Source organism: Rattus norvegicus, chromosome 6 (assembly GCF_021556685.1).
Source record: "Rattus norvegicus strain SHRSP/BbbUtx chromosome 6, alternate assembly SHRSP_T2T, whole genome shotgun sequence".
Classification (NCBI taxonomy): domain Eukaryota; kingdom Metazoa; phylum Chordata; class Mammalia; order Rodentia; family Muridae; genus Rattus; species Rattus norvegicus.
In genome coordinates this window covers 106,905,077-106,931,759 of record NC_141539.1, presented here as the reverse complement: position 1 = coordinate 106,931,759, position 26,683 = coordinate 106,905,077, and the positions used below count along the sequence as shown (strand labels likewise).

At 46.3% G+C, this 26,683-nt stretch overlaps 1 protein-coding gene and 1 long non-coding RNA gene across 10 annotated transcripts in view; one reads left to right on the top strand and one right to left on the bottom strand.

The window, feature by feature from the left end:
* The window catches only part of Smoc1 (SPARC related modular calcium binding 1), a 199,034-nt gene that overhangs the window by 59,614 nt on the left and 112,737 nt on the right, over positions 1–26,683 (bottom strand). For 5 of the 9 annotated variants that reach the window (XR_015621901.1, XR_015621902.1, XM_087553284.1 and 2 more), the window contains 3 exon segments: positions 26,618–26,665; positions 13,109–13,165; positions 11,201–11,281 (listed from right to left, as the gene is read on the bottom strand). Coding sequence is in view for 6 of the 9 variants with exons in the window: in XM_087553284.1 (XP_087409410.1) it covers positions 11,201–11,281; positions 13,109–13,165; positions 26,618–26,665 (186 nt within the window). In the remaining 3 variants the exon portion in view is untranslated. 9 annotated transcript variants of the gene reach the window in all.
* On the top strand, positions 20,340–24,665 carry LOC120103570 (uncharacterized). The gene is made up of 3 exons (XR_015623177.1): positions 20,340–20,540; positions 20,861–21,102; positions 21,383–24,665. It is a non-coding gene; the product is annotated as an uncharacterized LOC120103570 (long non-coding RNA).

Genomic DNA, 26,683 nt, shown 5'->3' with positions numbered 1-26,683 from the left:
TACCTCACAATTACCCATAGTAATTAGGAGCAGAGACAGGGTGGACAGCACGAATTCTTAGCTAAGCCCCTATCACTGATGAGCCCAGAGGAGTCTCTTCCAGGACTCCTCTCCTTCTTCATCTTTTTTATTTTATATATATTTTAAGAGCAAAAATTGCTTTAAAAAACCATAAATAAACATTACAGGATTCAGGCTGATCTCACTTTCAGATAATTGACTTTAAGAGAAGGACACACTGAGAGAAGAGACAGAGGAGGAAGTGAAAATTTCCTGAGTAACCAACACCTAAACACCTTTGAAAGTCAAGTCATCTACAACCAGTGGGCTGACCTTACAGAAAACAGGAAGTTCATGGTGGGGAAAGTAGATGGAGAGAAGGTGGAAGGGGTTGCTGTCAAAGAGGGACTATACCATTCAAGGTTCTCCAAAACGCACACTCACACAAACACACACAGATACATACACACATATATACACATACACATACAAACATACACACTCACACACATGCACACACTTAAACACACACACACAACAAGAGGGAGATTTTAAGGACTAGACTCATGAATTAGGGAGATGGCAAGTCTAAAGTATGCAGGCAAGCCAGTTAGGTAGAAATGCAGATAAGCAAGATGAGGCAGCCTTGAGTCTCAGATCAATAGGTCAAACCTACAGCATAAAGACACAGAGCAGGGATTCTCCATCACAGTCTCCGGAATTCTTCTTAAGTCTTGGAACTGACTGCACACTGTGTAATCTGCTGTAAGTAAAAGCAACTGTGGATGCTCACATCACAACAGTTAGGTAGTGTTGGGCCTAACAACAGAGCCAGATTGCCCAGCCAAATGGACACACTAAAGGAAGCATCATAAGAACTTCAGGAAAGATGAAACAAATGCCTAGAAAAACTGAGGAGTCAGAAGCCAGATGTACACATCTGGAATCTCAACACAGGGCAGCTAAAGAAGAAAGATCAGGATAGGCTAGGGTAGGCTACATAATGAGCTCCTATCTCAAAAACACAAACAAAATAAACTGCAGGCTGGAAGGATGCCCTGGCCAAGGATGTGGTCTCTCCAGATGAAGACTTACAGGAGCCTGATATAGCTGTCTCCTGACAGGTTCTGCCAGAGCCTGACAAATACAGAGGTGGATGCTCGACGTCAACCATTGAACTGAAAACAGGGTCCCCAATGGAGGAGTTAGAAAAAGGACTGAAGGAGCTGGCAACCCATAAGAAGAATAACAATATCAACCAACCAGACCCCTACCCCCAGAGCTCCAGGGACTAAACCACGATCCTAAGAAAACACAGAGATGAACCTATGGCTCCATCCACATATGTAGCAGAGGATGGCCTTGTTGGGCATCAATGGGAGTAGAGGCCATTGGTCCTGTCAAGGCTTGATGCCCCAGTGTAGGGGAATGTCAGGACAGGGGGCTGGGAGGGTAAGGGAGCACCCTCATAGAAGCAGGGAATGGGGGATAACAGATTTCTGGAGGGGAAACCAGGAAAGAGGATAACATTTAAAATGTAAATAAAATAATATCCAATAAAAGAAAAAAAAAAGACCTAGTGGTTCTTTAAAGGAGCCTCTTTGGCCTCCTGAGAGAGTTGCTTATGTTGTTGCAATAGACAATAAGAGACAGGCAGTGGGGTACTAACAGGGCTGGGGACAGTGTCCTGAAAGAGGAGGACCCAACACAAGACTGGGTGACGAAACATTCAAGGGCTAAGGAGGATGCTAGGAAAGTGCTGGGGACTGCAGTGAGCCAAGGCTATGAAAGGGATATGTACCTTATTCTGATAGCATATTAGGCTCTGAGAAGGCCAGGAAACTTCTGAGAATAACATGACCCATTACGCAGAACCAACCACGATGTGTCAGCCTATCCTCATTCAAGGTCTTTCTCTGTCCCTGAAACTATCTCTGAGGGCTCCTCATTGGAATGAGGCCAAGGAGCAAAATGGCAGCTGCTGAGATTCTGTGCCTTTGTACTCTGACTCTACCAACTGTAAGTGCTTATGGGTTAGGGCTTCACCACCTCCTTCCTGCCCACCACTTCACCACCCCCATCTCTGGTTTGCATCTCCTGCAGAGAACCATGGACTCTCATGGAGAAAGAATCCATGAAGGGTATTTAGTCCAAGAATTTTATTTTACCCAACACTTCAGAGATGGGGCCCATGCACAGCAGAGTAAGCGCCAGCCAGTGGGTATGAGATTGCAAGGGCTGGAACGAGAGTCTCTGACCCCAGCTCATCCTGAGAAATGCTACACTCAACCCTCAGCCCCTCCAGACTGCATTTTCCCAAGGGGGTAAGCATCAATAAAGGGTGATTCAGCTTGGGAAAACGAGAGGCGCTTGCATATACTCATTGCAAAAGGAATCATCTTTCTGGGCCAAGAATATTAAGGAAAACACTGGCCTTGTGTCAACAACAACGACCTTGAAACCTCTTCAAATACCTCCTGGCCATCTCGTCTCTTATCAAAAATGAATAAAATGCTAACCGATAACCCACAATAACAAACCATACATTTTTTAAAATAGCTTTCTAAGTAGTGACATGAAGTTCCAGAGGCGTTGTAAGGAATGATGCACTTCTCACTGCAGGTTTCTCCAGGTCTGAGAACACAGAGGTGTCTGGTACTGGGGCTACCCCAGGGGGGCCCAGTGCCTGAGAATTTGTGAATGCAGGAGAAGTGTCTGGGCTTTATGACCCTGACTTTACTGTTGGTTGAAAGGACTGGTGTGAGAACTGGAGGTGTGGTGCTGAGGGGAGGGCCAGCTAGAGTCATAATCTTTAGGAATGATTTTCAGAACATCACTGAGCCACCCTTCTGTTTATGCAGCCACATGGAGTTTTGGCACCTATGGCTTCAAGTCATTTATTTAAATGAATAGGTTATTTTTCTTACTGTGGACGTTGTAATTTTTTCAAGAGGGGCTAAGTGCCCCCCACCAGAGGATAATTTCTCCAAGAACCTTTCACCCTTGGGTTTTCCATCACCTCTGTCAGTGAGGGCCACTTGGCCAGAGCCGACTCCTAACTCTCCATATTGTGTGACTTGGAGTCATCTGTGTGGCTCTGAGAACCCCACAGAGAGGGAGAGTCCACAGAGCTACTGCTCCAAGCTCCCTTCAGAACAAAAGGCTGGCCATTGACTAAGAAAAGGAAAGGCCCAGGGGAGAGACCTGCAGGGCAAGGAACAAGCAAAAAGCCACCTACTAACAGAATAAAGTCATCCTCTGTTTTTTTCAAACCAGGATAGATAGAGAAGTGGGGAATCAGAAGCAGAATTTGTACCGATTTAATAAAGACATCTCTTCAATTGCAATAGTTTTTTTATCCCTGTCTTAAAAAAAAAAACTTTCTCTGCAAAATATGCCATGAATGAAAGTGAAAAATGACATCATCCCTCATTCCAACTCGAGAGGGACTTTAGAGAATGCTCTGGAGGACGTGCCCTATCCCATGAGCCAACTAGTTAAGAAAGGATCACCTTCAGCTCTGTCCCAGAGGGAGACATTTGGATGATGTATAATCTCAACTGGAGTTCCCCCAAACCGGAAGGAACTTGAAGAGTTCGGATGGAAGGCTCCAGGAACAGGAGACAGGGTCGAGGAGACCTGGGCTTCCAAAGCCCTGCGACTGAAGCAATGATGTGTCCATCACTCCAACTCCTGCACATTTCACCCACGGAGCTTACACGGTAGACTTCACAGCAGTCTGAAGAGAGGCGGTGTGGCACAGTAGTCACGAGCATAGTCTTTGGGTTCCTCCCACTTAGCTCTTGATCTTGGATCATCTCAAAGTTCCTTACCTGTACAAGCAGAGTGGCCCCTACACATGCCCCACAAGGGATTTATGGTAAGAGGAGACTTAAGTTGGAGCTCAGTGGTAAGGCACTCACTTGGTATGTGTAAAGCATTGATTTAGAAACCTGACACCACAGAGTAAATAAATGGACAACATTTACCCTGGTGCTGAAGTAAAGTGGACAGTGGGAGCTGCTGTTGAAATTAACTAGTCTAAGGTGGCAGTGTCCACAATTCCATGTGGACTATCCCAATCTTCTTATTCCTATGTTTAAGCTGGCTCCTTGATTGGCCTGTAAAGGCTGACCAAGGACCAGGTTATGGGAGCAGCTTCCCCCAGTACACAGTAAAGGGCACATAGCTAAGAGAAAATTTATATGTATCTCTCTAGTTCTCTATTTAGATATCTTAATGAGTCTGTCTGCTTTTTACAATAACTTCCAGAACATCCAAAGAAAGGAAAAAAAAATCATTGGCAAACTGCTTGTCCCTACTGTAGTGGAGCACGTCATTGACCCTGCTCTTGGGACACCACGACTCAAAGGCCAGCCCTTCCTTACATGCTCCCTGCGTTGTTCTCCCACTGTCTCAGGCTTAGTGCCTCATAACTTCTGTTGGGCTTAGAGCCCTGCACGAGCGCTCGACAGCTGGACTCTTGTTTTCTCATAGCAAAGTCAGTGGTGGTGCAGGAAGCCCCCCTCCCACCCATGCTTCTGTCTCTGCAGAAGCCCACACACCTGAGGTTAGACAGGAGCAGGGATACCGTCCCAGACTTAACTACAAAAGTCGCTGGAAGCTGAGCACCAGGAAGAGGCAGAGCCAAAGGCAAGCATTTCCCTTGTACCTCATACTTCTTTTTGGTTGGTTGGTTGGTTGGTTTTTTAGAAAGTGTTTACTGTTTTGTTTTAATCAAACAAAATATTTCATCAAGTTACCCAGGTAAATCCAGGTAGTAGAAATACATAACATATGTATTTCTTCACAAGGTTTCGAATCAGTTTTACAAATATATATATATATATATATATATATATATATATATATATATATCACTTCCACTTTCTGTACTGAAGAACTCAGTATAAAAAATAAGCTTTGTGGTGCTGAGGTAACATTAGGATCCTCATCCAACAACACAAGAAATTACAGAGGATATCCCAGTGAAGACTCTAAATATGAAGACTGTGTATGTTTCTCTCTTGCCAACAACTGCAGATGGCTAACAGTTATCAGTATGCCCTCAGCCACCCTGCCCCTGAATCTATCCATTTCCTTACACACACACACACACACACACACACACACACACACACACACACACACAGACTCAGTGAAGATATCTCCTTTTGGCATGTGTCTAATATGCTGTTCGAGCCCGTGATTCAAATGGAATTGACTGACTTGAGAGCTCGCATAATGTTCACAGTCAACTTAAACACCTATGCAGGGCCTCATAATTCTTTGGGGCTCTGTTATGTGGCCCACGAGCCACAGCTGGCTAAGGGCAGCTCTCCCCCAGGGATAAACGCACCATTAGGATGAAGCGCCATGGGTGAAGAGGAATAAGGAAATAGTACAGCCATCCTGTGTAAATAGATTCTCTACAGAACCTAAAATGGCCAAGCATGGCTCACCGTGGTCTGCAGTGGTAAACACCCACTTCCCACACAGACAGATGCTCAGCTCTTGGGGAGAGGTGGGGGATTTCTTCTGGGATGGATTGCCCCCAATTTAGCACATAAACATCTTTTCTTTCAACCTCCCTCATCCCGAAGTATCATTGGCTCACAGCCACACATCTTGACTGACTCATGCCACAAAGCTAAGAGACTGGGAGATACTTCACCGTAGTTCTACAGTGGCAGGTACCAGGAAACAGTACCCTGGCTTCTTCCCAGCTTTGTCTGGGTAATCTCATTGACCCTACCTGCAGGCTCTGTACCAGAAGGTCCAAAATATAGAAAATTCAACTTCAAGCAACAGAAGAAGAAAGGATACAGACAAAGGGGAAAGATGAAAGTGAGCTTGCTTTTAATTCGTCAAAATTAAGTATACCTTTGCTCCCTCTCCTCAGAATACTAATACTGTATGTGTGGTGATAAGCTTCACACCCTGCTTACTTGCAAAGTCATTTTTACACACATGAAGGAGGCTCTCAGGCTAAAGTCAAGTTCATCACTGACTTTCAGAACCTTGGAATAGTCAATTACAGCAACTTGGAATAGTACAATTACCTAGGCAGGCTCCTTGATGGCAGCTTAACAAATGAGGACAAAAGGAACATAGTGGGCCCTGGTTTTGCTATGGAACATCACTGCACATGAAACCCACTTCTAGAAACAAGACTTTTACAGGTAGAGGAAGTCCCAGAGGCTGAATCCTTTGGCCACATACCTCCCATCCCATCACTACAAGCAGACAGTGGGGTGACAGAATAAGGTAACCAAGAAAGCCAATGTTAGAGCAAAGTAAAACTGGACTATAGGTTTCTCTCTGAGGCCTACAAATAACAATCACCTTTCCTCTCAGCGAAGGCTAAAGACACAGAAAAAGGGCACAGCCTTTGTTGCCAGGGTGATGCCGTGGGAAGAACCATATGGCCTCATCTTAATTCTATTGGTCATTATTGACTGAGGCATCTTCATGAGCTCAAAGGGCAGATAGTCTAAAAGGCCAGTTACAGAGTGTGTTTTCATATAGATATTTTAAACGCACACAAGCCTGGGCCAGTCCTAGTTGCTAATGCTGGTAGATTACTCATTCTTCCTCCCAATCACGTCATGTGTGAGATTCCAGGTGGCTGTGGGATATTTGCTTACAAGGCTACCACTGGTTTCCTTGCAAGCTGTTTATTTTTCCAGCCTCAGGTCATTACATCAGCCCACGGTTTCCAGTTGGGCAAAGAGTAGAGACTTGTGGGGGTGGGGATCCAGCCAGAAGGTGTCGTTGCCTCCGTGACCCCAAGCCCCAATGACAGCAGCTATTCCAGAAGAAACTTCCTGCGTGGAAAAGCAATCTCAACCGTGGCCAGTGGCCCAGAAGCCTGCCTAGAAGAACAACGTTGCACCCAAATGAGTAAGGGCAAGAATACCGTCAACCTACATACCTGTGACATGTGTCTGGGCAAACACAGACTCTCTCGTGCAAAAAGAAATGGGACTCTTGTTTCATTGAAAATGTCAAAGAAATGTGTTTCCACTTCAGGTCCCTACCGGCTCTATCTCCAAGGAGCAGAATGACCATGAGGTGCTTCATCCACAGATACACACATGCTGGTCATTGAGGTGGGGAGAAAGAGGGTTAGGACTTAAATCATGGGGCCAGGTTCTGGGGCCCTCTTGCAGTCCTTGATTATACCAAGAAAGAGTTTTGTAGGAAAGACAAGGAGAAAGGAAAGGAAAAGATATGGATACAGAAACAAAAGTAGAGGGTAGTCTAGGCTCCCAGGGCAAAGGGAAGCATGTTGGAGCCCTGGAGCATCCCCGTGGCACACAAAGAGCATGGCGACCACGTCTATGACCCTAGTTCCTAAGATCTGCGCTTGCTCAGAAGAGGAAGCACAGTGTCTTGCCAAAAAGAAACAAAAAGACGCATATCATAAAGAGACATAAAGTACCTTCATATAGTCAGCTTAGAACCAGGGGACGGAATGAAGGGTTAGATAGAGGCTAATTCTTGTTATCTTATCTCTTTACTTTCTTCTATAAAGAGATGTCTTTAACATATTTTAAATGCTAGGTATTTTAAAGAAATGTCATGACACCTAACTCTGGATTTAAAAAAATAAAGAAAGAAATTCAGCAGGAGTTTATATTTCCTTGAAAAAGCAGCAGAGACTCTGGCCACACTCCTCTAGGACATCCTGCTCCCAAGTTCTGGGGTGTCAGCTGACCAGGAACACCATCTTCCCAGATACAGAAAGTTCTCCTGGAGCCATGGGTGCTTGTAAAAGAGACATATGAGGGGGGTGGTCAGAAAGAAGGGGACCAGAAAGGCAAACCCGAATACGCTGAACTTCCCAAGGACTCAGAAGGCCACAGCAGCCATGGGAACACATGGTAAAGCTCTCCAGAAAGGCCCAGAACTTCCAGCAGGGGAGAAGACTGGAGACAACGTCTGCGGGCGAGTGTGTGTCATGTATTGCACAACTTCAGGCGCCCAATGGAACCTTTCCAACATCAACAGTCCCCAAGCCAGAAAACAAACCTGGCGTCAGAGGGTCTGAGTGTGAAAAAGGGATGTTTGGGGTGTAAAAGAAACTGGAATTGTATCTTTTTTTTGTCTTGTGAGAGAAGCCTGAGAAGATGAGCTCTCATCAGGCATAGTCCACAGAGTCTGACTCCAACCTCCCATGCGTGTGGCTAAAGTTCACCTCAACCCAGAGTCTTCCACCAAAGTCTAACGAAATGCCGTCTCAGGTGTTTAAATGTTCCAGTCCTCACTGAAAGCCGACTGACCAGACTTACATTCTCGTCAAAGGATGCCTAACTCATCATTAACTGAGTGTGTCAACATGTGAGGATGGGCTAGCACAGTGCAAAAAAGGGCATCCCACCAAAGCAACTTTGCTTTGTTATTTTAAAATCATTTACAGCAAACCTAGGTGCCCAGAAATACAAGCCTAAAACTGAAGCCATGCAAAATGTTAAGCGGCAGTAGCCTCATTTTACATAAATGAAAAGAAGACTCAGAGTTTGACTGGCTACCCCAGGCAGGGAGAGCCAGTCTTGGAAACCAGGCCCGCACATCTGTCTGATTTCGAAGCCCACGCTTTGACCAGTGTGAGGCCTGTGTATAAAAGACTCCCTGCCTCACTGCCTGAAAATCCAGACCCCATGATGCTTCCTTGACAACCAGCTACAAGAGCATGCACCAGAACAGATAAGACTTAGGAGTGGTGAGACGACGCAGTCCTGTGAGCGGCTCCAGGAGCCCCTGTGATGGTGTAGGTTTACCCGGAACATAAGGCAGCATCTCAGGAGCCACAACTCCTAACTTCTGCTCAGTCTGTGAAGGGGCCCAAAGACTTGGTTGAGACAATCCCCATGCATATACCTCCCACTCACGCCATATTCAGTTGTGTACGCCAGGGCACAGAAAACTTCCTTTGTGAAAGATCATAAAGTAAATATTTTAAGTTTCACAAGCCATAAGAGCTCTGGGACAGCTGTGCAAACTTATTCTTGTAGATGTGAATGGCCATAAACAACACACACACATAAATGACTGTGACTGTGTCCTAATAAAACTTTATTTGCAAAGACAGTCAGGTGGTCTGGCCACTTGTTATGCGCTATATACTCTTATAGAACCATGTCTTTCATACCTGATTCCATAAATAAGATTAACAGGTATCAGCCAGTACAGCCAGGGAATATTCTAGTCTGCTGAGCGAATACTAAAACATCAAAGACTAATAGTTTTCTTTGATCTATTTCTTCTAAAGAAGAGTTAGATCTCTTGCAACCATCCTGTCCTATATACTGACCTTATAGGGTCAACAGCTATGAAAAATAACGGCGGCTGAATCACTGCAACAAGAAGATGGTTGTACTTGCATAGAAACCATTCTTCAACATGACCCTATCATGATACAATAGAAAACTACATAAACCAATAGGGGTGACAATCAGAGCTTGACACCATCACTTTATTACAGCCCAGAAAGACAGGTGCCACTAGCTTCCTCTAGTCTAGTCACAATAAGCACTGTCATTGGTTAAAGTGTGGTGGCATGCATCTGTAATCTTAGAACTCAGGAAGTTGAGGTAAAAAGACTTTGAGTTCCTGGCTACTCCAGGCTATACATATCAGGACACTATCTCAAAAGTCAAGGGCTGTAGACACAGATCAATGGTAGAATGCCTGCATAGCATGCACGGGTCATAGCATGCATAGCACCCAAAACCAAAATACCATCATGCTATTGTTACCAACAATGTAAATAATAATAATAATAATAATAATAATAATAATAATAATAATAATAAATGCACCTACAATTCATTATTTAGGCAGGCATCCGTCAAGAAACACATAGACATTAATTTAGTGAACCTTTTGAGGAACAGACCATGAACCCACTCTACAGTTAAGAAATGACTTTTATTTAACTAGAGTCACTCAGTGTGTTTTAGAATCAGGATATGTGCCTAGATTTTGCCAATTCCAAACCCTGTGCTTGAACTGATGTACTATTCTGTTATAGTCTAGTCCAAGAGGGTTCACACAGCCTCCTTTCTGTCCCCATCCCATACTTGCATCTCACATCAAGCAGTAAGTCAGTCACACACTGAAAGCCAGCCATTGTGTTATAGATGCACCTCTGTCTCCCTGGACTGTACCCTCCATGCTGCCACCTCCAGTACAGAGCTGGCACACAAGCAAAGTAGAGGTGCCAACGACAGCGCACCCACTCACTGATCAACGGTCACACAAAACTCTGCCCGTTCATTTAAGGTAGGAATCCTTTGTTCATAATCTTTGCCACCAGTAAGGGAAGCATAGGGCTACATTAAACTCAGCCTACAACATAAATTCTGCCAAGTGATATTTCTCATGATGGTATCTTAAGTGAAAGTATGAGTCTCCCTGCCAGTGACCAACTCTGGTTTGCTACAACATTTCCTGCTGGTAAATATCAATGGCCAGAGAACTTGGTTGAGTTTGACCTTTGTTGTCGTCAAATACTGTTTCAAGTAAATCCTACGAATGTGACTACTCTTCAAAATTCATCACCCATACCATCACCATCCCCAGACCTCCAAAGGTCAGCTCAGGAGGGGCGTGACAACAAGTAGTTCTAAACTCTCAAAACAGAGGAACTAAGTATGTTGAGCTTGAAGTCCAACTTCCCTATGCCCAGTCTGCTTCCTTCAAATTCCCCTGCATGGCGTTCAGAAAGGCAGTCCAAATAGAAAAGCATATTAACAAATGTTGTCATCCAAACAGATCAACTGCTCATAGATGTTGATTCTGGCAGAAGAAAGTAAAAACTGCAAGGGGCTAACTAATTCATCTGACCTCCTTATGTTGGAGCTATAGAAAATGAGCATAATACTGATTAAATGGCTCCGTAAAGCTTGACTGAATGGCACAACCCCAGCACTCAGGAGGCTGAGGAGGAAAGGTGCTGGCTTAAGACTGGCTCGGGCTCAATAATGAGGCTGTCTCAGAAAAGGAATCAGGTAGGAAACAGAAGAGGAAGAAGTAGAAGGGTGAGGGTGGAGTGAGAGGAAGAGGAAAGGAAGGCAGTTGGGAGAGGGAAAAAGGAAATAGAAGAAAACAAGACCACATGATGAGAAGTCACAGAGCAGCTATGGTACACCGAGGGACAGAGGGTTGAGTTCATATAGAATTCAAGATTATTTACCTGAATTTCTTACATTGGTGTTATTCAATTTGGAGTCTTTGATTACCAAGTGCTTAATCCATAAGGTAGGGGCTGTGATTTCTAGAAAAAACAAGAGAGAGAGAGAATGTGTGTGCACATGTAGGCAAAGAATACAACACAGAATGTAACCTAGATTTCTAATAAGCTTTTTAGAAGCCTAAGCATTAAAGCTTCCACTATCTCCCTCTTGGCATATCGACCCCATCCGAGTGCCAACGCACTCTCTCTTCCTTGTGACGGAAGTGCCCATCAGCTTTTAAGAGACAACCAGGGCATCCTGTGCTGGGATCCAGAGTGGTCAGAATCCAGAGGCACCAAGCCACTCCATCAAGGAATAAAAATATTATCCCAGGAGGTGAGGAACGGGGCCAAGCCAAGTCCCTCTCAGCTGCTTCCCCAGGAGAAGATTTAAAGGGGATAAATCAACAAAGAAATGCCAAACACACCACAGAGACCATTTTAGAGGAAACAGCTGAACCACAGCAGATTCAGCCTGCAGAGCCATGTTCCATGTGGGGAAGAAGGGACTGAGTTGTGCCCTTGCCACAGTCAGGTGGAACACACGCCAAGCACCTTCATGTAGAGCACCCCAGGGAAGCTGCAGGCTCGCAGGAGGCCGAGGGTGTGGAAATCCTGTGGGATCACCCGAACATGCTATGCAGTAACCAGATACTTGATGACAGCACCAGGATGGTCCCCCCAGATGACAGCATCTCTATCCTCTACCTAAAGCCCTAGGACCCACACTTTCTAATGACAAAGGTGGATCACAGAGACGTGCCCCCTTTCAGTTCTCACTGAGCTGTGCCTGCGCCAGGAGCATTCCTAGCCATGGGCTGTGGCTTCGTTTAAGTTCTCTGTTCCTCTGGCTCGTGATCCAGGCACACTCAGCAGAGTACTGGTAAAATCTTGCCCTATGATGTGTTCTGAAAGTCAACTTCATTGTCAAGCTTTCTGGAAACCTTACACTCGGTTCACTGGGATCTAAAGCACTCGGTAAAATCCCCACAGAATAGAAGCCCAGATGCTTCAGCTTGAGCAGAGGCCTGGCTTCTGTGCCCCAGCTCCTCCAACCCCTTGCCTCCTGGGACTCCTGACCTTGATTGGGTCACTGTCTACTATTTCCCTTACCTAGAGTGCTTCTCCCAAATGTCTTAAGTCAACTCCCCCAAATCCCCGTGCCCTAGCCCAGCCAGCCCCAATCTCTTTCTCCTACTTCTCTAATGGTGGCCCAAACCATCCCCTCCTTGCTCCTGGCCAGTCCTCACTGTCTGGAATACCCTAATTCCTTCCTTCTCCCCAAAAGCTAAAGCTCATGACCTACATCTTCACTACTCTTCGCCAAGAGAACAATGGCGACTCTTTCTTCCATAAATGGAGACCAGAAGCACAGAACCCAGTTCCTGAAGTGCTCTCGTGGTTGCCATAGGAGCACAGACCGACATTAAAATACCTTCTCCTTATCCCGCAGGGACCCCACAGCACTCTAGGCACAGAGCACAGTTATAAGTGCTGAGTCACATGCTGAAGAGATGTCCCCAGTCTCCCCGCCGTCCCCACCATGACTCCCTGGTCTTGGCAGCTGGGAGGGTCTGTCTAAACCATGTTTTTGTTGGACATTGGGCTACAGGCAGGGAGCCTGAGAAGAACAGAGGGCCATTCCAGAAGTAGAAAGTGTGTACCAATTACTTGGAAGCTTCACATTTTTTAAAGGTTAGGACAGCCCAGTTTGCACTGCGAAATTTTGAAATTAAAACCAAAATATTAATAATAATAATATTAATATTAATAATAATGGAACTTAAACAAACATGTAAGGCTAATACCTTGCCCGATTCTGAACATGAGTAGAGAGAATAAGATTAGGAACTAATATAGTGGACTTACCATCTCCATCGAACACAGGCTGGGTCTCCATCGTGGGCGTGGGTTTAGAGCCATCATCTGAATTGAGGGTTAAAAAGAAACGAAAGGAGACTACCATTATTGAGGTAAATACTATCTACTCTCAGAACTGTTGAATGGTTGGGGTTTGTACAAGGCCAAAGAAAAAGGGAGAGGAAGAAGGGAGAGACAGAGAAGGAAAGCAGAGCCAGACAGAGACAACGATAATCCAGGTATGGGCTCATCCCAGGGACTCCCAAGGAGCTAGGTCTCATGGCAATGGAGGTCCCTTTCTCATAAACCTGAGGAAACTGTAGTCCTCTCCCAGCCCATCTCCCCACCCCACAGCAGAATAGGGCAGGAAGCTGCTCCCCCAGAGGCCCTGAGACTAGATTAGAGATCCCCAGTCTAGGTAGTTTGGGTTAACACTGGCAGCCACAGGGCATGAAACCTTGACGTCTTCACTTCCCTCCTTGTGTCCAGTACAAGGTAAAAAGCAGTTTAGAAACTTTCCTAACGGCCCTGGTTAGTGTAGACCAGGGTGCTGCTCCCGTCCAGACTCCTAGCTGTCTCTCCATCCTTGCCCCCTACCCCTCTCCAGCACCCTAGAGAAAATCAGCATCCCTGTGAGCATTTACACTGTGAAACAGCGCACTCTGAAATTCCCAGCAGCAGGATAGTGAGGACAATGGGAAACAACCTGGGAAGATGCTGAGGTCACCCAGGCCTGGCTTTGATGTTTCTCTCACAGCTGATGAGAGCAGGGTGCTCCAGGTAACAAAGTCCTGGGGTTTATCACTCAGGACCCTTGGCACTTCTTGGTGCAAGAACGTCCATGCACCAGGAGTTAGGACAGACTTTGTTTATTTACCTGCCAGGACCTGCTTTTACCAAGGCTCAAGACCCCCAGCTTAGAGGAGCATTTTGCAACAGTTTTCATTGTTACCCATTTAAAGAGTACGTTTAGACGATTTTCTCCAGTCACTGCCTAAGAAAATTTTAGCAGGGAGATGAAAATAAACACTCCAGTACTGTGTCCACCCATTTGTACTATATAAGCAAAAAGAGTTCGATTTTCTCAATCCCCGAGAAGCCGTTCCGCTACCACCACCACCCTTAGTAAAGAAGAAGGGAGTTATCTTTGTCCATCTTGAGAATAGTTTAGAGATTTTTCTTTGTCTTCTCCTCCATGGGGGGGAGAAGGGTTGAGAGCTATTGTTTCCGCCAGTTTGATGATTACACACCATTGCGCTCCTCCCAAGACCCCCCAGAGATCATTTGGAATGAAGCACTGTCTTCCCTGAGCATTAACTATTTATAGAGAAGGCTAGCTCTCAGATAACCTGGGAGACACCAATCAGACCACCAGTAGTAACAGGTCCCCCCTTCCGGGCTCTGGTACGGTCAGAGACTGCCCTGCATCTTATCAGGGAAGGGAGAGAAAACAACTCTGATCTCTTGCTGGTGTCAACCCTCAGAGACCCACATCCTCCCCGGATACTGAGGCCAGCAGTCTGACAGTGCTTGACACCTGACCCTGTATCACTGCCATGTGCTGACACCAAGACCCAATTCTCACTGGGGCCAGAGCCATCCCAGACTATCCAACAATCGTTCCAAGAAATGAGACAGCAGAAAGATGCTTAAATACAGTGTGCTGAACATCTTCTCTGCCCCAAGCTGAAACCCTAATGGGCACCTTTCGATGCCAAGCCATGTGAGCTTGATTTGGAAGTCACTGAGGGAGAATAAACGCCAAACAGAGCCACACAATGTCATGTTTTAAAAGAGCATCCCTTCCCCAACTCTAATAACACCTCTTTCCAATGAGTTCAACGAGCCCCTGAACAGAGTCTCCTGGCACTGCAATGCACATCGGGTCTGGCCATTTCTGCCAGATGCAGAGGTCGGTGTGAATAGTTCAGGTCAGCTGTGGTGCACTCAGCCACGTCCTCACGGGGTGGCTTCGCTTTAGGAGCCCTCGAGAGCCAACAGAGGAGAAGCAAGAGGTCAACCATGAGAGCCCAAACCCAACAGCTCAGGGAATAGTTCATATTTGATGTAGACATTAAAATGTCTATATGAGAGCTACCTCTTGCTCTGGAGCTAGATAGCTAAAAATAGTCTGCCTTTCTCTCCTGGCATCCAGATGAAAGCCTGGGCTGGCCACCTGGACTATCAATCAGCACAGGTCTGTGGAGAGCACGGAGGTCTTCCTGGGGAAGATCTGTACTTGTGGTGGTTGGGGAGCCCCATGGATTGCTCAGACATAGGCACGGAAGCCCACAGGGCATGAAGCTGAGGCAGAGGGCTGAGTCTTCCTGATGGGTAGGGTCACTGAGGGTGAAGAGATACAGCTGCTCTGGACAGGGAGTCTTCCGATGGAAAGCTTTATGAGGTGAGAAAAGTCAAGGTACCCTGCTGCCAGGAGCCACCTGTGAAATCCAGCACACCCCAAAGCCAGGAAGCCAAGCCAAATCCAACGAGCCCTCTAACCATCATCTCCGGGCGCCTGGGCACCTGGCTCCTGACCCACCAAATACGAACTTTTTTTTTAATAAACATAGGTCCAAGGCTTGGGTCCAAGGTCCACAGCAGTTCTGCTTCCTGACAAGCCTTGGAGAAGCACCAGGCCACACACTGGGCCCTGGATTCTTCATGTACTGTTGGCTTTCTGATTCCTAGTAGGACCTCACACTGGCTCCCGTTTATATCCATGCATTGCCTGCCCTAAACCTTCGATTTATTTCTCTGGGTAGCATTATCCTCTGGAAACAAGATGCCTCCACACTAAGTTGCAGGACATAGGCACTCCGTGGATGTGGGTAACTCTAACATCCTCCTAAAGAAGCCATTTTCTCTGGGAGTCCTAACTGTCTTATTCAAATGACTTACTTTTAAGACTGAATTTATGAAATTAAGTTGTTATCAATGTTTTAAAATTAGATAAACCATACAATTCAATAAGATGACAACCTTATTTTAAAACTAGGCAGAATATTTTAATAAGCATCTCACACACATATACACTCAAAACATAGAAATCATATTCAATGCCACTCACCATTAGGGAAGACACATGGAGGATGAACATGGTGCTTCTTGCCTGTGATCCCAGCATTTGTCAGGTAGAGGCAGGAGGAATTCTACAAGTTCAAGACTAGCCTGTGCTGCTTAGTGAGTTTCAGACCAGTCAGGACTACATAACAAGTTCCTATCTCAAACAAACCAAAACCCCAGGAGATACTACTAAGGACTCACAAGAATGGCTAAAATAGAAGACAGATAATACCAAGTGTTGGCAAGGGTGTGAAGAAAGTGGAACCCTCTCTTCACTGTTACCAGAACTATAAAACTGGCAGCACTTTGAAGACTAATTTGGCAATTTCATTTTAAAAAAATAAATGTACATTAAGCTTTCAACTCCCAAATTCCACTCCTAGGAACTTATGAAGGAGAAATAAAAACATAGACTCAGAAAGACATATACACAAATGTAACAGCATAGCTCAAATATAGTGACTTCTAATTTGGACTTTTATGTGTATTGTACGTATTTGGAAGAGCAAGACACAGGAATGCTATGGTACCAGAGAAGAAGTCAACTTACAGGTCCAGTCTCTCCTCTACCATGAAATTTCAGGGGTTGAACTTGGGTTGTAGGTTTAATGGCAAGCCCCTTAACCTACTGAGCCATCTCACCAACACAAAAAGCCTCAGAGCTTTAAGTCATCCAAATATCTATCAGCTGGTAAACAGATAAATTAAATGTCCATATAGAGGAATACTAGTTAGCATTAGTCAGGAATAAATAACTGAAACACAAAAATATACACCTGACACCCTTCAGAAATGTACTAATGGAAGACAGATATGACTGTTGCCTATAATAGCACCACGTTTATACAGCACAGATTTACAAAAGTAAGTGTACTGGGAGTCAACCTGCTCGGTGGGTTCTGAGGCAGAGGTTGAGAGAGAAGAACTGTAAATAGCCAAAAAGTTCTATGAGGAAGTGATAGAATTTCTCTCTGGTAATAGTTGTATGACTCTAGAAATTTGCTAAATTCATTGGATTTTACATCTACAATGAGTGAGGTTGTTTGTTTTTCTAGTGTGTAAGTTACATTTCAATAAAGGCTCTTTGAACTAAAATGAGGGAGTGCCAAAGTCACTAACAAAAAAATACAAAAAAAAAAAAAAACAAAAAACAAAAAAACAAAAAAAAATCAAAAAACAAACCAAAAAAAAAAAACCCCAAAAACAAAAAAACCACCCAGCAGTGGCATCTAGGTTACTGTAGAAGGGGTTAATTTGGAGAGTGAGGACTTGTCCATAGATTTTTAGAGAAAAGTATATCCGAGCCTCACTTATGCTTGTGATAATTTCATGCCTGGGGCTTACTCTGGGTGATTTTCTTTCTCAAATAGTAAGATTTTCTTTCTCCTTAACACCCAAATACTCTTCTAGACTACGGGGGGGGAAAGAACATTGTGGGAAGGAAGGTTTCAAAGATTATAAATTTCTTACAGGGAAGGAGAAAAATACGTATTTGAAAATAAAACAAATAAAAGGCAAATGAGGGAGTTTCTCAAGCGCAAGGCTAAGATAAGCAATCATAATCCCATTGTCGTAGTTTGTGATGCTTCGTCTCTGGCTGGTGGTTTTCTTCCTCTTGCTGCAACACTGGCCAGAGAGGAGGAAGCCATCAGGCAGATGAAAGACTGAGTCTCAGGGTCAGTGCGGCCTCAGAGGCAGTGAGCAGCTTTGGAAATTGCCCAGCCCCTGATACATTTGACTCTCCAAGGTTGCCCAGCCCCCAGCCATGCCTTGCCCTTGCAGGTGCGACCCCTGCATGGGCTCCGGGAGCTTATAAAGACAGTGGGTGTGTGTGTGTGTGTGTGACAGCACAGAGAAGGCCTGGCCCACGCACAGACAGCTGGAAGTCACTTCGACCCCCGATGACACTGTTCAAAGCCTCCTCTGTTTGGCTTTTTGATTTCTGATTGACATTCGCTGGCCAGGGGAGATAAATGCTGGGCTGAGGACAATGTTGATCCGCTCTGACTATTTATTCTCAAGGAAAGACTTTTCAGAATAACAAACAAAACCCCCAAAACATTGGTGTGCTTAAGGAGCTGAATAGAGCCCAAGAGATCCAGGGAAGCAGGCTGGCCCTTTGAAGGGGCTGGCAAGTCCATTGAGGAGTTAATTGTCTGGGTGTACAATGAGTTTATTCTGACCACATACAAAGAGCTTTCTCTTCCCGGTCCTTCAAAAGCAAGTGTGTCAAAGGGGCTGGAGGAGGAATCTGTATTGATGGCATCTCTTTGGGTTTTCTGAGGTGGAATGTGAGCCTTAAGAAGAAAATAAATAAATAAATAAATAAATAAATAAATAAATAAATAAATAAATAAATAAATAAATAATAACCAGTGGTCCCTACCCCCAGCCTGAGATTTAGAAGGTTCCTCAACAAGCCCAAACTCCCTCCGATTCTTGACTTCATCTCAAACCACATCAGCCACCGCGATCCTCCCTTACGTTCTTTGATGACATCACTTTCCATTTTACTTGGGAATAAACCGATACCTGATAGAACTACGATGCTCTTGCTTTTGAAGGGACCAGATTTATGCGATTCAAGGTTGGTTACGGAAGTCGGGGACTTCTTTGAGCAATCCTGTTTGCAAAAGTCTCTTAAGAAGCTGGCCCGGGTCACCCCCAGGAGGATGGAATGCTTGCTGACCCCAGCATCTCCTGAGAGGCGCGATCCTAAGCAAGAGGTCCATGTTTCGCAGCTGTTTTTCCCTCCTGCACACTTCCTCTTCGATGTAAGAACGAGCGCAAAGCTGGCTTTTGCAAGCACTTTCCCCACATCCTCAAGTCATGCATTCCTCTGAGTAAGAGTAACAACCCAAGGCCAGCTAGGAATGCAGATGAGGGGACAGACAACAAGGAGGAGAAGCTGAAGAGGAAAAGAGAAGGGGGAGGAAGAGGAGGAGGAAGATAAAGCAAGAGGCACCTGTAGCACATGACTCCGTTGAAGACTGGATCCACACAGAACTCAACGAACTTCTTGAAAACACTTTATTGTGGAAAGTTGTGCTTAAGTTTTCACAAATATAATATCATATTCTACTTTATACAGGGGATTTTACTGTGGGCAAGGGACAGCACTGGCAGAGGGCTCTCCTGCGTCACAAGCCCTGAATTTGATCCCGAGCAAGGCATAAACCAACTCTGCTTGTATTGTATACACTCATAATCCTAGCACTTGGGAGGGAAGGGCAGGAAGGTCAGAAGTTCAAAGCCAGCCTAGAATACATAAGGTAGATCTAGAAACAACACCTGTCCCGTGGATATCGACAAATGACTATAATTATATATGTTCAAGAGAATCAAAATCAAAATCAGGAAGCTGATATGGGCACCGTCCATCTTACCCCCAGCAATTTCACACACACACACACATCTGCTTATGTGTGTACAGCTCTGAATTATTTTACCCATGTACAGGTTCACATCACATCACTGTCATACAGAACTACCCCATCCCCACAGAGGCTGCCACGGGTTTCCTCTTTATGATCACACCTTCCCTCTCCTCCACCCTACTCTCACCTGGCAACTCCTCGCTTGCTCTCTATAATCTTGCCATTTCTAGGATGTTGTATGATTGGGATTGTGTAGCATCTAATCTTTTGGAATAGGGTGTGTGTGTGTGTGTGTGTGTGTGTGTGTGTGTGTGTGTGTACATATGTGTGCATGCATGCGAGCTTTGCACAATGCCCTTGAGACCTTCCCAAGTTCCAGCATATCCTGCTGAGTATCATCTGCGGTACCGGTGGGACACAGGTCCTGTCAATTGCTGAAGGACATTTGGGTTGTCCCGATTTTGACATTATAGATAAAGCTGCTATATATTGCATATGGGTGATTTGTATGGCTGTCTTCGTTTCCTTAAAATAACGTTCAGGAATATAATTGATAAGTTCAGGTTAAGTATGCACTTTGATTTTCTTTAACAGAAACTTCCACCCAGGCATGGTGGTCCACAGCTCTAATGCCAGCACTTAGAGGCTAAAGCCATAGAGCCATGAGTTTAAGATCCAGCCCTAGTGACACAGACTGTCAAAGGAATGAAGGAGAGAGGGGGAGGGGGAGAGGTAGGGAGACAGGAGAGGAAGTGGAGGAGGAGGGGGATTTCCAAAGCACATCCCATCATGGCTGTGCTATTTAAATCCTCCCCAGCGGTGTATGAGGGATGGGGCGTCTCTGCCACCTCACCAACGTTTAGTATGGAGACTATTTTTAACCCCCCTCCATCGTGACAGCTCACCACCGTCTCCAATGGAGACCTATACCGTCAAACATCTTCCATGAGCTTCTTGCCCTCTGTAGACCAGCTTTGATGAAGTGTCTATGTATGCAGGTAGGTGGAGTAATTTTTATCTGTTTTAAGTTAATTAAAAGTTGTTAATTTAAAGTTGTTCTAACTGTTGAGTCTATGGAGCTGTTTGTATGTTCTAGACACGAGTCCTATGTCCAGCAGATATTTCATAAATATTCCCTGGTGTCTGTAGTAGTAAAAATGTTCACAAGGACTCTTTTAAAAGTTATAACAGCTTTTACATTCTACTGTGTGGACTATGATCCAGTACGGGTTGTTTCATAAAGCACGGCATTGAGGTTGGGGTTTTAAGAATTTTCTACTTATTTTTGTTTGTTTAATTTTATATTACTTTTAATTAGGCATGTGTGAAGGTGTCTGTGTCAGACAGGTGTCCACAGAGGCCAGAAGGCAGCGTCTGATCTGCTGGGGTTGGAATTGGAGCTCTGGGTGTTAGGGGGTGCCTGACGTGAATGCTGGAAACTGTACTCGGGTCCTCTAGAAGAGCAGCAAGCACTCCTAACTGCGGGACCATCTCTCCAGCCCCTGTTTTTCTACTGCGTTTGGTCTGTGGATGCCGGTTGCTACAGAACGCCTGGCTGAGGTGGGGGCTGTCCTTCCTGTGCTGTATTTCCTTTGTCTCTGTATCAGACATCTATTCTGGTGTGAATGTTTCTGGGTTCTCTCTTCTCTGTTGACTTAGGTTTATCTGTCCTTCCTCCAACACCTCACTGTCTTAATTGTCACAGCTTTATGTCTTAAAACAGATAAAAATTACTCCACCTACCTTTTCTCTTTTAAGAAGTATTTTAGCTACTGTGTGTCGCCTCTGTGCAGAAATCTGACAATAAACTGTCCTAAATCTCATATCTATCTTCCCACAGGTACAGAATCAGTGCAGTGAGACCTGGGAATGATGAGTCAGCCACTCATGCAAGTGGAGCTAAGTAATAAAAAAAAATGGCCCTGAGACACATCCAGGTCCACAGCCTCATTCTGGGCTGCCTCAGAGCTGGTGTTCTCCACTCTGAACTTAACTCAGAACAATGAGCAAGCAGCCTTATCCCCATCTGCCTGGGAGCTCTGAGTTCTCTCGCCTGCACATCAAAGTCTCTGGGACTGATCACCCAAAGGGTTAAGAATTTCCCAGAAGTCCACACTCATTCCAGGCAGCCCCTATCAGGGTCTTTCCTCATAGGCCCTGACAAAAGCAGCGACGGCCAGAACTGTTTGGAATACCACCCACCTCTCCTTCCATACAGAAGGGACACGTTCTAAGAGTCTAGAAACTGTTGGTCCCCGAAAGGCCCACATCCACTTGAAGATTACCTTCATCACAAAATGCTGAAGACCTAATGGTCCCAATGGGGATGAGCCCCACAAAACAAGGCTGGGGTTCTCACCATTTTCACTCAAGACTACAGCCTCAGTAGCTATAACCAACAGAAGCCTGGGGAGTTCCAGAAGAAACATTTACCCAACAAAAAACATAGAACACAGACAGTCACTAATATCACCAGGGACTCAAATACTCATTTGATTAAGAAGCCCTCCCAGATCCGCAAGTCCTATGATCTCTGCTCACATACAGCATAGGTTAAAGTCAGAGGCTTGAGGACGATGCTTCATGTGTAGGTTGACCCTGGACAGTCAGCCTGGTACCTCTCAACCAGGCTCAGGGCACTGAGCACACCTCCTTCAGGGATGCTCACTGCCCTTGCCCCCCGCTGTGAGGCCAAGGTCGGAGGCTGCAGAGTGCATCTCTCTTACCTGGAGTACCTGTCACCTGTCACCTCTGCCCTAAGCTACCCGTCAGTACATTCGGATCCACCTCCTGAAGGGCACAGCTCCCAGCCTGGCATCCGTCTGCAGACCAGACTGACTCCACAAGATCCTCTAAATATAGAGACATGGACAAGGGACCTTGGGGAAATGAAAGTGACTCACTCCTTACTCAAGGCACACACTGTAGAACAGCCAGCAAGGGATTAAAAAGAACTCTCCACCCATTAAAGGTGAGTTGGACTTGGAAGCTCTGCCCTATTCTGAGACAGGCCTGACAAATGCAGACGCTCCCGAAGGAGACCTTAGGGCGGACTATGTCCATAGTTTTGTTTCTTTCTCACTTGCTTTAAACAACAAACTCTCAAACCTCTTACAGGAAGATGAGAAAATTTCAGAAAACTTCCTCTGATGACCCTTGCCTTTCAATGGCTGTTTGTCACAAGGTCAGCCGCAGGACTCTGTGACTCTGAGCCATTAAGAGGGAAACCAAAAACAGCTCTCTCCATGTGCTCTCTGGGTTCCTCCCATCCACAGTTCTTTACCACTCTCCAGTCTCCTCAGGGAGGTTGAGAATTGTCATTCTGGTACCTAACGATGGGGGAGAGGGGTGTACAATCAAGCAGCAAAGGAGTGCCTCCCCCACCCCCCATGTCTTATCCTGCAAGCTCACCTAGAGTTCTTTATATTCCAGCCACAAAAGAAATGGGTCAGGAAAGCCCACAGCCCACCTCAACACAGGCTGCTCCAGATCAGTCAGTCTAGAAGCACAGCCTGCTGTCCAGTCCCTTCCCTTTTCACATCAGTGAAAACCCCAAATCAGTCCATCTCCCAGCTCCTGAGCCTCCAGCTGTTTTAGCAGTAGAGCCTTAGAGCTAGAGGGACTGCCGGGGTCCTCTTCCTTTCTTCAGATATGCCTCTGTGGCATCAATAAAACACATGTGGGTGCAGGTGTGCACCACCCCCATGTATACACCCCCACCCCCATCTGTCTTCAAGGACCAGGACCAGAGGAGAAGAGGAGGGGGCAGCAGAATGGGATTGCCCCAGATCAATGGATATTTGAAACTCAAACACATGGCCCAGGCCCTACACTGCACGTGTTAATTACCACACATGTGCCCATAAAGGAGTCCGTTAAACACAAGAGGCACAAAGAACAGAGCAAAGAGAAGACATTCCTGGGGATTAAGTAAATAGTCTGAAGTTGTGACCCTCCTCCCCTCCTGGAGCACTCGCATCTGGGGAAGATAACAGTGGCCCCCACCTCCCCCCCTTCTTCCCTCAGGCCCCACACCTGTGAACCCAGAACCAAAGCAACGCAGGCCCCCTAGCCTAGCCAAGCAGCGGTGACCTGCTGCTGCCTGGCTGCCCTCGCTCATGCTATCTCTCTGGCTGTCCACCCCCAGCTCCCTGCCCTCTGCCTTTCTCCTCCTCTCCTTCCAAGGCCTAATTCCTGGCCGGCGACCAGCCTCTGAGCAGTCGCACAATGCATCTTTTCATTCCTTCTAGGCAGAGAGAACTGATCCTTCCCGGCCCCATCAGTGGGGCATGTTCAAGAAGGCAAGAGAGTTTGAGGAAGAGAGAAACTGGGTTCCATCCCTGCCTTGCACCCACATCCCAGCACTCATAGACCTATGGCTCTGCCTTCTCTGCAGTCATACCCCTTGCACTCCCAGGGGCCACACCAACATAATTGCTCTGGCCAGCCCCAACTCCGATGCCTTGTGGGAGAAGCCACATGTGGGCATGAGCTCAGACAAGGGGCCTTTGTGCTGTCCCACCTGCTGCCCCGAAGAGCGCATTCCATTCTTCCGCTCCGCTGAAAGAGGAACCTCTGGGCCGACACAGGATATTACGAATGCCCTCTCACACCCTGTCCCCATTCAAACCCCGGCTTCCTAGGCAGGTGTGGCTTCAAGTGGCCCTTCCTACAGGTGGCCCAGTCTTCCTTTCTCTATATTCTTAAGACAGACAAAGAAATGATCCTATACCTAAACTGATCCTCTAAGTGGAGGGGAAACGAGAGCCCTGCGTAGGGTTCAGATCCCCAGGGTGGAGTGAGAGTTGGTGCACACCGCCCCGCCACCCACCACTTGCCCTGTTCTTTGCCTCCACTGGACCCCACAGGAAGAAGTAAACCAGCCACAGGGCAAGGAGCAAAGACCTGGGAGCTGACCATAACGGCACCATCTAGGGCAGTGGCTCTCAACCTGTGGGTCGAGACCCCTTTGGAGGGTCACATATCCTATATCCTACATATCAGATATTTACATTACAATTCATAGTAACAGTAAAATTACAGATATGAAGTAGCAATGAAAAGAATTTTATGGTTGGGGTCACCACAACACGAGGGACTGTATTAAAGGGTCTGAGAACCACTGATCTAGAGGGGAGCTTCCTTACCAGTATCACTATGGAGGAGTCGGGCTCCTGAGCACTCCTTTATCCAGGTCTGCTGGCTGCTCCTGGTCTGAGAGGGAGCAAAGGGTGTTTGTTCCCTGCTATCTACTGTAAATGGCATCTGCAGTTCACCTGTCCTTTCCCAGCCGGTTTAGTAGAAGCCAGGACGACCATGAGCTATCTGTTATTGATACCCACGGGGTACAAGACCACAGCAGCTAGGAGAATCCTGCGCTATCCAGTTAAGAATGCAGAACCGCCAGATTTTCTGGGGGGCAAGCTTTACAAGTTCCCTGTGTCTCCCATTCCTTTTGAGGAGAAGGATTGCTTCTGATGGGCGGTCGGTTTTGCATGACTGTCGACTGTTATTCTCTGCCATGAGGTCCTCACACCCAGAAGAGGCTCCTGAAGCATTGATCAAGCAAAGTGAAAGCAGCTCCTACTCCCAAACCCTCCAGGCACACTGCCAGGAACAGCCCTGGCGAAGTCCCTGCTCCCATCCCTACTCTCCCACCATAACGTGCATCCCCAGCTCTGGGAAGGATGTGAAAAGGCATCTCCTCCCTTCTTCCCACCTTCCTTCTTCAGGAAGAGAAGCCACCTGTAGGTCCGCTGTTCTAGTCCATGCTCAGACCACCCTCCACTTCTTGGAGGACCACATCTCAGAAAAATAGCTTCTCTGAGCCTTAACTCTGACCCTCGGTGCAGCAGCAGGAGCCGGTGGCTGGTCCCCAGGTTGCTGTGTGTGTAGCACTTGGTGAACTTTGTGCTGCTCACAGTACCTGCCCCCCCACACACACACACACCATGAACTCTTATGAGCATGCACTTTCCAAAGCTTAGGTGAGGTGGGAAGCCTCAAGGTCAGCCTGAGTAGAAGGAAGCTTGGCAGCACCCATATGCGTGATGAATGGATAGTTAACTGCTTTCCAGGCCGCTGTGTGTGCTGTCCCAGGAGCTGCCAGTTGTGATTCCTGGGCCTCAAACTGTCTTTCAAACCAGAAGGGGTAGGCAGCATATGACAGGGACCAGCTCACATATCAGAGTCCACTACAGCACTCAGACAAATACCAGCTATATAAAATGGGAGAAGCAGACTGAAACAAAACTGTGGGCCCTTTGTTAAAAGGAGCAGGCAGAGAAAACTATCATTAGAAGTTCAAAATGGGAAGCTTTACTCTCCCACTGTATGTATGTATGCATGTATGTATGTATACATACATATATAAATATGTGTGTATGTATGTATCTCTTGAATTGTAATGGTAGTGTGTAATTTGCTGGGTTTAAAGCAAAACAATCAAACAAACAAAACCCCCTTAAGCTTGCTATGGAAGCCAAATTGAAAGCATCATACAAACTGTGTGATTCTTCGAGAATAAAACAGCCTGGCAGCAGACACTCATCACACACGTGTCTCCTCTGCCTCTGTACACGTCACCATCCTCTTGGCGTCAAGGCAACACGGTTGAAAATGTCAAAACCACCACACTGGCTGCATACCCATGAAGTCATCCTGGCCTTCGGGAAAAGACTCTGGATTCATCTTGGGAAATGGCAGGGAGGGAAGACACTCAAACGAGCTTACAAACCAGAGAGCCAAGGGTGGGTGTGAGCATTGTGCCTTTGTCTTCTTCTCCCGTTGGTAGTTGACCAACTGAGCTTCCCAGGGAGCAGAGGTCCATGGGGCTCACATAAGGGCGGTCCCTACCCAATTCTGTGTCCCACCCTCCTCTCTCCTTCCTCAGAAACAATGGCAGCTCAGCCATCATCACTACCTGAGCCGTCCTTACCTCTAGTGCTTCGGAGAGGGAGCTGGAAATGTGAGGCACATGTAGCTTTCACCCCAGACTCCTTCCCTCTCAGCTAAGAACCCTGCTTACACTGGCCTTTGAAGCAAATATTTAGAGGAAGCATAAAACTCCACTCACCTTTCCTTCCTGAGTTACCCTGGCTCAAGGGCTTGTCAGTGACTGGACCTTGGTCGAGAGAGGAAA